This window comes from Diceros bicornis, chromosome 29 (genome assembly GCF_020826845.1).
Source record: "Diceros bicornis minor isolate mBicDic1 chromosome 29, mDicBic1.mat.cur, whole genome shotgun sequence".
In the NCBI taxonomy this organism is placed as follows: Eukaryota; Metazoa; Chordata; class Mammalia; order Perissodactyla; family Rhinocerotidae; genus Diceros; species Diceros bicornis.
Genome location: NC_080768.1, coordinates 282308 through 295360, shown reverse-complemented (window position 1 = coordinate 295360; position 13053 = coordinate 282308). Strand labels below are relative to the sequence as shown.

The following is a 13053-nucleotide window of genomic DNA, read 5'->3' as shown; positions in this document are numbered from 1 at the left end:
CCAAAGTGAGCGGAAGGCTCTAGAAAAAGAAGAGGTGGCTCGTGTCCCAGTGGCATCTCCCCACAGTCTTCTCTGCTCAGACTCACGTGCACGTCCGTGAATTCTGGGAGTGCCCTTTGGTCTATGCGTCACAGCGTCGGTCCTCAAGTTTCCTGTGATCTGGCAGCTGAGGGCCTGACACTGGCGCGCTCTGCATCCATGACGGAGGAAGCTGGCGGTGATGGCAGGAAGGTGCTGCAGGGGAAGGGCCCAACCCCAAGGTGGGGACGGGGCAGAGGCGTGGAGGGGCTGGGCTGGCTCAGGGAGTTCCACCGCCCGGCCCTCTTCAGGCCCCGGGGCGCGGGCCACACCGTGCACGAGGCCACCGGGTGCCGTAACCTCTGCCCCAGCTCTCTGCCCGCCGGCCCCTCCCTCTGCTCTCCTCTGAAGCAGCCCCTTCCCGAACCTCGTGTCCATTCTCGCCTCTCCCACCCGCTGCCCTCACCGCCGGGCTCCTCGTGGGCAGCCTCCGCATGGAGCCGGCTCCTCTGCGCTCAAGGCGGGCATTCTGACGGATGCTGAGACTGGACAGATCGGGGGCGCAGGCTCGTGGTTTAAGAATCACATGGATGAGGTCTAAACACTGGTTCAGAAGCCCAGAGAGGGTGAGTCATTTGTCCACTGTCACAGAGAGAGGGTGCAGCCTGCCCGTGAAGCGGGTGCATCTTCTCTCTCACTTGTGAGGGGAGGTTACGGGCGTCTGAGCCTGGCTCCCCAGGCAGCCGGCCCGAGTGGAGGCACAACCCCACCCCGCTGTGCACACCGCGGGGACAGGGTGTGCAGGGCTCTGTCCTGTCCACAGGTGTCTTCATAAAACAGAAGCTGGCATCATTTTGTTCTTCGTGTGGAACGTGGACTGGAGGGAGGGAGAAGGTCATGTACCAGCAGAGGTGGGGGCTGATCTGTGGGCTGAGTAGGAAACTGAGTGGATTATAGTTTCGGAGACATTTCTATGGCAGCCGTGGCAGCTCCAGGAACTCAGTCTATGCCTCTGTGAAATGAGCAGAAAGCTAAGTAATAACAGTAAAATGTAACTGGATGACACCCTCCATTAAGTTAGCCAGCCTTAGTGCAGATGAAAGAAAAATGCCTGTATCTGGACTCGCCTTTCACATCTGCCAGGTCATGAGTGCATCACAGGGACACTGTCCTCAGAGGAGCCGAGGGCACCCTGCTCGGCGGGGTCCTTAGAGGAGCGCAAGGCCAGGCTGTCGGAGCCTGAGGGAGTGACACACACACGTGCCCCGATTCTGTGCGCTCTTCCTCCGAGAAGTCTGGGAAAGCAGCGCAACGGTTCCTGGCCCCGGAACTTGCTGTCAGCCTCATCCCAAGAAGACGCATGCTGAGTAAACAGGCACTGATGCTAATACCGGAGAGGCCGGGCTCAGCCCCCAGCAGCCACTGATGCCAAGACAGGAGAGGCCGGGCTCAGCCCCCAACAGGCACTGCACCTCAGGCATCTGTGAGGACTCCACGGTCACCCTGCCCTGGGTGGTCTGGAGCCTCAGAACCACGCAGCAGGCGCGCTGGCAGTTCTGCGCTTCCTGCTCCACAGCGCACTCCACTCCTGAGCGAAGCAGCAGGTGAGGCGACTGGAAGAGAGAAGAGCAGGAGCACGGAGTGTCGGACGGAGAGGACCCTACACCTAAAGCTCTGCATGGTGCTGATTTTCATAATTAATCTGGCACATTTCAATTTGGCTTACTTGTGAAGGTGACAAGTGTTCATTTTTTAAAACTTTTTCTTATGGAAAAAGATCTCTGCCAAAGTAGAAAATAATGCAGTGGACACCTGTAAACTCAGCCACTGAGATTCCAAAACTGCTGCATGTGTCTGTCACACTGCTTAACGTGTGTGTGCGCCTGTCTGATGAAGTGTTTCAAAGTTTACAGATATTTAATTAACCATTTAAAAGTAAATTACAGACATCATGACATTTAACCCCTAAATGCTTTCAACATGCATTTCTAAAAACAAGGATGTTCCCCTGCATAACTACTCTATCAATGAGGACCCTAACAAAATTATTCTCTGATAGCATCTAATACCCATATACACATTCAAGTTTTCGCAATTGTCTAGAAAATATCTTTTTAGCTGCTTTTAATTTTTCCCCCAAACCAGGATATGGCATGTGAGTTGCGTGCCTGGCGTGCTGTAGGGCATCAGTCAATACTGAATAAATGTTTAATATGGCAAGTCGGGCTAAGTCTGCAGCCTCATTCCTCTCCCCCACATCTGAGGGTGAGGTGCTGCCGGGCCTGCCCTGCTGGTGGACTGTCTCCTCCCAGTGCGTGCGTGCGCCCAGCGCAGCGTTCACAACCACGCAGTGGGCACCATCTTCAAGAGGAATCGCACCCGCTGCTCCCCACCCACTGCTCCATACAGGGTTCCAGTACACAAAGTCCATTCTCCGGGTGTGGCCATTGTGTCTCCAATATGTCAGTGTCCACTAAGTTTCTGATTATGGTGTGAGGTCACTGTAATCTTTGTCCTCCAGCCGCCATTCTCTCACCAGGTCTGTGAAGGGTTTCATCTCTTTCAGGCATGTCCAGCTCAGTAACAGAGGCTTTGGACAAGGCTATCAATCTGGATAGAAAAATTTATGTCACCAGAAATGAATGTCTCAGCATGGTTTTTCAGAATTGCAGATGAGAGATTTTCACTTAGTGATAAAGGTTGGATAGAACTTTAGCTTTTAATTGATCCCTTTGGAATTACTTCTGTTTAATGTACTTTTCTTACTAAGTCAAAATTAGTATTGGAGTTTTAAGGAAATATTTAAATTATGTAAACTTTGCAGTTTTAAAAATCATGTAACTTTTCAAGAATGCTGCACAATCTGGACAAGGGAGGTGATGGGAAATACCTTCACTTGGAGTTTTCTTTTTGAGAGGTGATTTTTCTTTTCTTTAGAGACGGGTTTCCAAATTCTCTTCTCTCTGGAGGCTTCTGAGCTGGCGCAGACACCAGCAGGAGATGCCAGGAATTCTTGTTCTGTGAGAACTCCTCGAAGCTCAGCAGCAGAGGCACAGGGGACCCGTCCCCGGGGACCAGGGGCTCCTGCGGAGTCGCCCTCCCCGGGACACAGCTGCAGGAAGGGAGAGGAGGGCGCTGTGTCCTCACAGTTACCCGTGTCTCTCACTTTGTATTTGCGAGCTTATGTGTCTTCAAAAAGTAACATGAGGTAAAATACTAGAAAGACATCAAAATATGAATAATTATCTCGAATAATTTTAAATTTTTTGTGTATTGGCTTTTTAAGAAAACATTTTACAATGAATCTACATTGCTTTTGCAATCAAAAACAGGGTAACAAGGATAAAAAAGTAAAATTATCTAACTTTTTAAATGGAAAACGTCAAACATATAAAAGAAGAGACAAAAGTATAAATAATGGGTTGGCAAACTACAGCCTACTGGCTGAGTTTGGCCACCCCTGTATTTCATGACCCACAAGTTAGGAATGGTTGTTACATTTCTAAATGGTGAAAAAATGTAAAAGAATAATATATCATGACACATGAAAAGTACATGAAATTCAAATGTCTGTGTCTATAGAGTTTGACTGAAACCCAACCATACTCACTCACGTATGCCCTGTCTGTGGTGGCTTTGCACTGTGATGATGGAGCTGAGTGACTGCAAGAGAGAGCACGTGCCCTGCAAAGCCAGAAACATGCAACACCTGCCTCCTGACAGACGCAGCTGCAGAACGCCGGTGTGAACACCTGTGTGCCCCGTCCTTCCAGCCGCAGTCATTACCAACTCCTGCCATTCTTCCTCTACCTACAGTTACCCCCCACCCCAACCAAGTGAACTACCTTAAAGTAAATCACAGACATCCTATAATTTCATCGTCTTCGTGTTGTTTAAATTTTTAAAAGTTGAGAATTTATCAGGAAGATATAAACGTATATGAACCAATCATTGAAGGAAGCAACAGCTCTATTATAATAGTAAGAGACTTCAATACCCCACTGTCAGTAAGGCAGAATATCCATTGCTTGATAAATCAATTTAATACACCACACTAAGAGAATGAAGGAAAAAACACACAATCATTTCAATTGATGCAGAAAAAGCACTTAACAAAATTCAACACCCTTTCATGATAGAAATACTTGGAACGGAAGAAAGCTGCCTCAACACAATAAAGCCCATACAAAAAGCCCACAGCGAACATCACTCTCAAGGATGAAACACCGGAAGCTTTTCCTCTAAGATAACCTGAGCATTTAGGCAAGAAAAAGAAAGAAAAAGCATCCAAATTGGAAACGAAGTAGTAAAATTATCTGTTTGCAGGTGGCATGATTTTATATGTAGAAAACCCTAAAGATTCTATAAAAAAAAAAAGTGGAACTAATAAACTCAGGAAAGTTGCAGTATATATAATCAACATACAAACATCAGTTGCTTTTCTATGCACTAACAGTGAGGAAAAGGAAATTAAGAAAGTTCCATTTATAACCAGCAACAAAAAGAATAAAATATTTAGAAATAAACTTAACCAAGGAGGCTAAATATTTCTACACTGAAAACTACAAAATGTTGCTTAAAGAAATTAAAGCAGACACAAATAAATGGAAAAACATCTTGTGTTCATGGACTAGAAGACATTTTTTTTTAATTGAGGTAACATTGGTTTGTAACATTATATAAATTTCAGGTATACATCATTATATTTCAATTTCTGTGCAATTAGATTTCGGGTGGCGAACACGATGTAGTCCTCACAGAAGACTTCGTATTATTAAGATGTCGATACCACTCAAAGATCTACAGATTCAGTGCAATCCCTATCAAAATCACAATGGCATTTTTTTGCAGAAATAGAAAAATCCATCCTAAAATTCATATGTAATCTCATGGGACCCCAAATAGCCAAAACAATCTTGAAAAAGAAGAACAAAATTGGAGGTCTCACATTCCTGACTTCAAAACTTATTACAAAGCTACTGTAATCAAAACAGTGTGGTAGACGCATACAGACAGACATTACACCAACGAACAGAACAGAGAGCCCAGAAATACAGGCATACCTCGTTTTATTCTGCCCTGCTTTACTGCACTTTGCAGATACTGTGATTTTTACAAGACCCTCCACCAGCAAAGATTATGACTTGCTGGAGGCTCAGAGGATGGTTAGCAATTTTAACAATAAAGTATTTTTTAATGAAGGTCTTACATTGTGTTTTGAGACATAATGCTCTTACTGCACACTGAACAGACTCCAGTGCAGTGTAAACATAACCTATATCCACTGAGAAACCAGAAACTTCGTGTGACTCACTTTACTGTGATATTCACTTCACTGTGGGGTCTGGAACCAAACCCTCAGTATCTCTGAGGTGTGCCTGTGAACTCCTACATTCTGGTCCAATGATTTCAACAAGGGTGCTGAGATCACGCAATGGGGAAAAAAAGAGTCAACAGAGTCATTTGTTCCCAACAAATGGTGCTGGGAACACTGCATATCCACATGCAAAAGAATGAAGTTGGACCCTTACCTTATACCACATACAAAAACTAACTCAGAATGGATCAAAGACCTAAACCTAAGAGCTAAAACTATAAAACTCTTAGAAGAAACCATAGGGAGAAAGCTTCATGACACTGGATTTGGCAATGATTTCTTGAATATGACACAAAAAGCACAGCCAACAAAAGAAAAAATAGAGAAATTGGACTATATCAAAATTAAAGACCTCTGTGTATCAAAGGACACAATCAACAGTGTGAAAAGGCAGCCTACACAACGGGAGACAGTATTTTCAAATCTTATATCTAATGAGGAGTTAATATCCAGAATATATAAAGAACTCCTACAACTGAACAACAAAAACACATAACTCAATTAAAAAATGGGCAAAGGACGTTAATAGACATTTACCCAAAGAAGACATACAGATGGCCAATAAGCACATGAAAAGATGCCCACCATCACTAATCATCAGGGAAATGCAAATCAAAAACCACAATAAGATACCACCTCACACTCATTAGGATGGCTACTATACAAAAACAACAAAAAAAACAACCCCAGAAAATAATAGGTGTTGGTGAGGATGTGGAGAAACTGGAACCCTTGTGAACTGATGGTGGAAATGTAAAATGGTGCAGACGCTCTGGAAAATAGTATAGTAGTTCCTCAAAATTTTTATTAAACATAGACTCCCCATCTGATCTAACAATTCCACCCCAGGGGACAGATCCAGAAGAACTGAAAAGTGGGACCCTGAAAGAGATATTTGTACGCCCACGTTCAAAGCAGCATTATCCACAGCACCCAAAGGGTGGGAAGCAACCCAAGTGTCTATCCACAGATGAATGGGTCAACAAAATGGTATTATCCATAAAAAGGAATATTATTCAGCCTCAAAAAGGAAGGAAAGCTTGTCAAATGCTTTAACATGGATAAACCTTGAGGACACTATGCTCAATGAAACAAGGCAGTCACAAAAAGACAAAGACTGTATGGCTCTAGTTATATGACGTATCTAGAGTAGGCACATTCAGAGAGACAGAAAGTAGACTGCTGGCTGCCAGGGGACGGGCGGGGGATGGAAAGTTAGTGTTCAATGGGGACCGAGTTTCAGTTCAGGAAGATAAGTGTCCCGGAGATGGATGGTGGTGATGTTTGCAACAATGTGAATGCACTTAATGCCACTGAACTGTACACTTAAACATGGTTAATGTGGTAAACTTTAGTGTATTTTACCATAATTAAAAAATTTTTAAGTGACATTAGAATTTTTTATGCTACTCTAGCATTTATCTGTGCAAATTTCTCAAATGACTATCAAATAAAAGTGAAATTTTTATCCAAAAAACGAGACAACACAGGTGAGGTTTCCCTCCTGTCTGACATGGAAAGTCTTGTCTTGAACAACTGTATTTGTGTGAGGAACCCACCATCCTGAACTCTGACCCCTGGTGAGGTGCGGGGGCTGAGCAAGAGGCAGAGAGACTGGGCAGCTTATGGACAGCCTCTCCCTGGCCCTCCTCTTTGGCTGTGCTCTAGGCACCTCTGCTGTTCTCGACTCTCCGTCACTCGCTGTGGGTTCGAGGCAGGGACAGTGGGAAGGAGAGGACTGCAGAGACAAGGACAACTGGACGGCTAACAGCCTTTCCTAGGAACTCACCTTGCGGGACAGGTGACCTGCAAAGGTGGCAATGACGGAGGTGGTCTGTGGAAGAACCAGATGTGAGAACGGAAGAAGGGTGACGGCGAGGAAGAGCGTGCTGAGTGTGGGACCCAGGGCCACACGGCCACCAGCACCGTCCCAGGAAGGGGGCTGGCGCCTCTCTCCACACACACTTCTGCACAGTTCCCTGTGCGGGTTCGGGAGACGGAGATCACGTCCGTGAGCAGCTGAGCTCAGCTAAGTCACGTGGCTCTGGTGTTCGGCACCTGGGCCATGGGGACACTGCTCTCCAGAGGCTGAGAGTCTGCTCCCTCTGGCAGGAACACCAGAGAGGGACGAGCAGTGGCCTGTGTTGGGTGAAGACGTAAGAGACAACTGTACTCAGACAGAAGCAGGTGAGGTTAAGTTGAGAACAGTGTGGAACTCGGGACTCCCGGCCAAGAGGGCGCTGGCAGCCAGAGGTCACTGAGCGGCTGACGCTGGGCCCCAGGGCTGTCAGGTCCTCCAGCTTCCCTTCACACTGGCAGAGGTCTGGCATTTCACTGGTGAGTGACTGATGTGTGTTTGGTAGGGAATGGAGGTGAGTGGAGTCACGTATCCATTTGCACACACAGTTAATGAAGGAATAAAATGACATTTCATGAGCCACTTATCTTCTACCTTTTAAAACTGTGATTTTTCAGAGGGCAGCACCCCTCACTTTTGGTAATTATGGAGATAAGCATCAGAGATTAAGCTTCACAGCCCATTTATCTGCTAGGTTAGGCCTCCACAACGAAAAGGAAAAGCTTTAAAAAGACATGCCACAACAAAATAGCCTCATCCTGTTAAAGGCAATAGGCAGAGGACCCTCCAAGAGGGAAGATGTGACTGAACTGAAAACTGAAGCTTCATCCTCAGTAACTGCAAGTCTCATGTGGAGTTCCACCAAATGTTTAAAAAAGGAGAATTAACACCAATCCTTCACAAGCTCTTCCCAAAAAACAGCAGAGGGAACACTTCCAAGGCAAGCTCATTCCAGGAGGCCGTTTTCACCCTGATACCAAAACCAGACAAAGCCATCACAAGAAAGGCACAGACTAATCTCTCTTATGAAAAACCCTCAGTACAACACCAGCAAACCAAATCCAACAACTATTATAAAAAAGATAACAAAAAAGGATAAACACCACAACCAAGCGGGACTGAAGCCCGGGAACGCAGAGTTGGTTCAACACACAAAAATCAATAACGTGACACGCCACATTAGGAGAATGAAGGACAAAACCACATGCTCATCTCAATAGATGCAGAAAAAGCATCTGACAAAACCAATACCCCCTCGTGACAACAACAAAGCAGGACTGAGAGGGAACACCCTCACCCGATAAGGGCGTCTACAAAAACACACAGCTAACATCACACTGGAGGGTGACAGACTGAAAGCTTCCGCTCAGATCTGGAACAGGACGAGGAAGTCTGTGCTCTGTCTACAACACTGCATGGGAGGCTCTAGCCAGGAAAATCAGGCCAGAAAAGAAAGGGCACCCAGCCGGAAAGGAAGAAGCACAACTACCTCTATTTGCAGACGACGTGATCTTGTGTGTAGCAACTCATTCTCTACAAAAACACTACTAGATTTAATAAATGATTTCAGCAAAGCTGCAGGATAAAAAGTCAATATACAAACATCTTGTAGGTATTTTGTTTGCATATGATTCTAAAAGTATTTTGGCAAAAATTGTACATAGATCCCTAAATATTGTCTGTAAAGCAGACACAGTTGTCCACATACAAGCCTGTACAGTGAACATGCATGATGTCCATGCAGATACAGGGTCACATGATGAACTACGACAGAGGCGCACCTTAATCCGCTGGGGAAATGCTACCAAGCAGCTCTTTCTGACTCAGATGTATTCACAAGTAGGTGACAAAACGTCTTTTCATCCACACAACACTGGCTTCTGGGCACAGCAGCTCCCGTGGGCTCGGCTGGGGTGGCTCTGGGCAGACTCCGTGGCCTGCTCCCCAGGCCCTGTGTGGCAGTGCTGACTGGGCACGTGTCCCACGTGAATGCCCGGGGACTCCATCCTAAGAGGCGGCCTTGCCTTTGTTAGGGAACAAAGGGCGCGTGAGACTCACCGCCCGGTCTCTGGCTCGTGGTGTGAGGGCTCTGGCTTCACTGCCAGTCCACAACGCAGAGGATCTGTGCATCCAGGGAGCAGTGGCATCCCCACCCGGGACGGCCCCCAACAGAGCCTGGATTCAAAATACTGTCAACTGTGTGAATTAATGACGACCCCACTTCTCATCTCTGCCTGTTTGGTGTCGTCTGATCTGTAAATCGCTGATCAGTGTCTCGAAACCATCCTCCCTCTGTCTGTGACCCCTTCGGTTCTCCCGTCTCCTCCTCGCACTCCGGGCCTCACGCAACTGCAGCGGGTTTGGGTCTGAGCGCCCCTGCTGCCTGTGGAAATGTGCTGACAGAGTGGAGGGACTGCGGGACCCTCTCCCTACACTGTTCATGTTGTTATTTGGGGAAAAGAGCTGCAACAAGAGAAAAAATTAATACAAAAGAGACCAACACCGCAAAAGTAAAACTGGCAAAGAACATACATTAGGTAATTTACCAAAAACAAAACAAAAACAGAAACCAACAGCCAGTAAATATACACAGGAAATGTCCAACCTCACATCCCATTCTTTACTTATTAAAACAGCACCAGCAGAAAAGAAACGACAGCGCCTGTCCTCAGGGAGTACGGGCCTCAGCAGACTCCACCTCTTAGGAAGACCCCAACAGCTCCGTCCTCACGGGGCGTCTGGAAAGAGCCTCTAATACCCAACTCGTTCCCTGTCCTACTTCTCCTCTATCTGGACATACTCAGACGCAGAGAGTTACTTACTTACGTTAATAGCAAAAATCAGAAACAACCTGATGTCCAGATTATAAGACTGTTCCATTTGCTGATACTATGTAGCCAATAAAAACCAGGTTTCCACCCATGCTTTTAAAAAAACGCTGGTTATAAAATGAAAGTGGTATATAGGATGCTTATGGTTTTATGAAAGCATTTACTCCAACACACACACAGAGGCACTGGGTCTCTACACCGTATCTGGAGGGAAACTATCATTTGACAATTAAGAAGCATATTCTTGGCCGTTAGTATCAGTTTAGCACAGAATGTGGTGCTGAAAAATCCAGAATCTTTATTTACAAATATGCAAAACTACAAATTTTAATATGCTTAGAAGAAAAAAAATTGAAGAAGGAAGTAGAAATGATTTTTCTTGGTCCTCTGATCCCATTCAAAACTGAAAATACAGGGGTCGGCCTAGTGGCGCAAGTGGTTAAGTGTGCACACTCCACTGCAGCGGCCCAGGGTTCGCCGGTTCGGATCCTGGACACGCACCGACACACTGTTTGCCAAGCCACGCTGTGGCGGCGTCCCATATAAAGTGGAGGAAGATGGGCATGGATGTTAGCCTAGGGTCAGTCTTCCTCAGCAAAAAGAGGAGGATTGGCAGATGTTAGCTCAGGGCTGATCTTCCTCACCAAAAAAAAAAAAAAAAAAAAAAAAAAAAAAAAAAAAAAAAAAAAAACCTGAAAATAAACACAACACATCTCTCCCCTGTAGCTGCTAGGGGCAAGTGTTCCCTTTCTGGCACAGTCATCTTTGGGGGGCGGGTTATGGGTGATGTCTATTTTCTTTTATAAACCTTTATTTTCAAAATTTTCTAAAATGCACATGCATTATTTTAAAAATAAAACAATCTTTTAAAGGTTTAAATAAAGATCAGAATCACTGACACTAGTTTTTTCAGTAAGATGCAAAACTGACGAAGTGACATCAGTAGATAAACGTGATTTACTCCTTTGTCTATGAAAGCAGTCTCAGCACAGTCGAGCTCAGGCTGCACTGGGCTGTCCCTGACTCGGTCGTGGCAAATGCTCAGGGGCTGTCTGGTCCCCCCACAGGCCAGCTGAGAACAGGTCCCGCAAAGCAGAGCTCCCTGCCCGCCAGTGTCTGTCCCGGAGCCCCAGGACCACAGCCACACCACTAACACGTTTGTGGGTTACAATCATTTTGCACAATTCACAACGCAATCGCTAAACACCAGAATGGATACACAAATATTTCCCTAGGTTCATTTTGCATTCAAAGAGGATTCATCTGGACACAACCAATGCCGTTAAAATACATCTTAAGAAAAATAAATATTCTGTGCAATGTATTTACAAGGATCAACGGTTCTGTCCCTCACCCCAATTACTACAAAATCAAGAAACTATCATTTGACAATTAAGAAGCATATTATTGGCCGTTAGTGTCAGTTCAGCACAGAAGGTGGTGCTGAAAATCCAAAATCTTTTCTGAACTGTATTTATAAATATGCAAAGTTGCAACTTTTAATCTGTTAAGAAGAAAAGAATTTTTTTAAAGAAGGAGTAGAAATGATTTTGCTTGGGTTCCCTGACCCCTTTCAAAAATGAAAATACCCAACAATGCATTCCTCCACCAAGGAACAGTTTTTCACGTCCTTTCTTGTTCTTTCCAGTGAGCACAGGGCCCGCAGGAGGCCTCCAGTCACCGTCCCATCATCACTGTCAGTCACCAAGAACACCTCCTCCCAGCTATTGCACACACACACGGTACCACCTTTGGCAGCGATGCAGGGGGTGAGGGAGCCTTTAAAACTTGAAGAGATCGATGAAGTGCTGCGGAGACACGGGCGTGAAGCAGCTGTCGGGGTCGGCGGCCGTGCAGGGGTGTCCCGAGTCCTGTGAGGAGGGAGAGGCACTGTCACAGATCAGCCACTGTTTAAACAGACTGTTTGTTTTAACGGGCCCCGGACCCCACTGCAAAGTGCAAAATAACAGACGAAGATCATGAAAACAAGGCAGCACAGCAGTTTTTCAGGAGATTTTTGTCAGAATTTCTGCTCAAGGAGACGGAGAGGCAGATGGCCCAGAGCCGGTCCCGGGAAGCTGTGTCCGGCCCTGGGTTAGAGGAACGGAAACCCTGGGCTTTTCTGCCTCCCTTGTCCTGGCGTGGTCGCTTCCCACTGGGAATATTCTGACACTGCACTCTTTAATATCCGCTTTCAATGCTCCTCCCGTCCTGGTCTACGCTGGGGTTCAGGTTCCCGGCTACCCATCAGCCACCCCTTGGTACCGCGTGGAGGGCGCCCCCACCCTCTGGAAGCAGCACCCGTGGCCCCATCTGCTGCAGTGGAGCGCAAGGGAGCTGGGAGCTCACACTCAATGGAAGACCCAGAATTGTGTTTAATAGGAAAAATGACAGAAAAAAATAGGTTTTGTGTATGAAGACTGACAAGCTCTTAAGAGAACAAAGACCCTACAGAATACAGGCCAGAGGGCATTCGAGGCCACGTTAGGCCAGCGTGTGCACTCAGTGTCCACCAGCTGGCGAGTGACCACCCTAAGGGGCTGTGCGGTGCCTTTCACCTGAGTGAAATTCTTACGCACAAGCCAACAACCCCCTTAGGGCTGGGCCTCTATGACTCAAGCGTTGCTCTACAAGACAGTTCATGCAAATCCTTTGGTGGCGGCTGAAATAAGCAAGAACAGAGTTGTAGTTCTGGCCGCGGGTCAGACACGCATGCTGTGTCTGGGGCGGCGAGGGCTGCGGGCTAACGGAGCTGGTCTGGGGGTAGTCGAGGGGGCCGCGTGAACACTGCAGACACACCACCATGCCACGCGCATGCGTGGGGCAGCACGAGGTACCTTGAATAACAGAGCGAGGCGGCAGTCCTTTGAGATGGTGAAGGAAGAGTCAGGAAGGAAAGCAGTGAAGGGAGGAAAAAGAGGCAAAATCAAGATTAGAAAGAGCCAGGCTGTGTTCAGGTACTTAGGTCT

General features: G+C 46.5%; 1 protein-coding gene across 4 annotated transcripts in view; it reads right to left on the bottom strand.

Moving 5' to 3' along the window:
* Window positions 1–9764: 9764 nt before the first annotated feature.
* The window catches only part of FBXO25 (F-box protein 25), a 68828-nt gene continuing 65539 nt past the window's right edge, over window positions 9765–13053 (bottom strand). For all 4 annotated transcript variants that reach the window (XM_058524871.1, XM_058524875.1, XM_058524870.1 and 1 more), the window contains one exon: window positions 9765–11955. In XM_058524871.1, coding sequence (XP_058380854.1) covers window positions 11866–11955 — 90 coding nt within the window. In that variant the 3' untranslated portion in view covers window positions 9765–11865. The remainder of the gene's footprint in view (window positions 11956–13053) is intronic.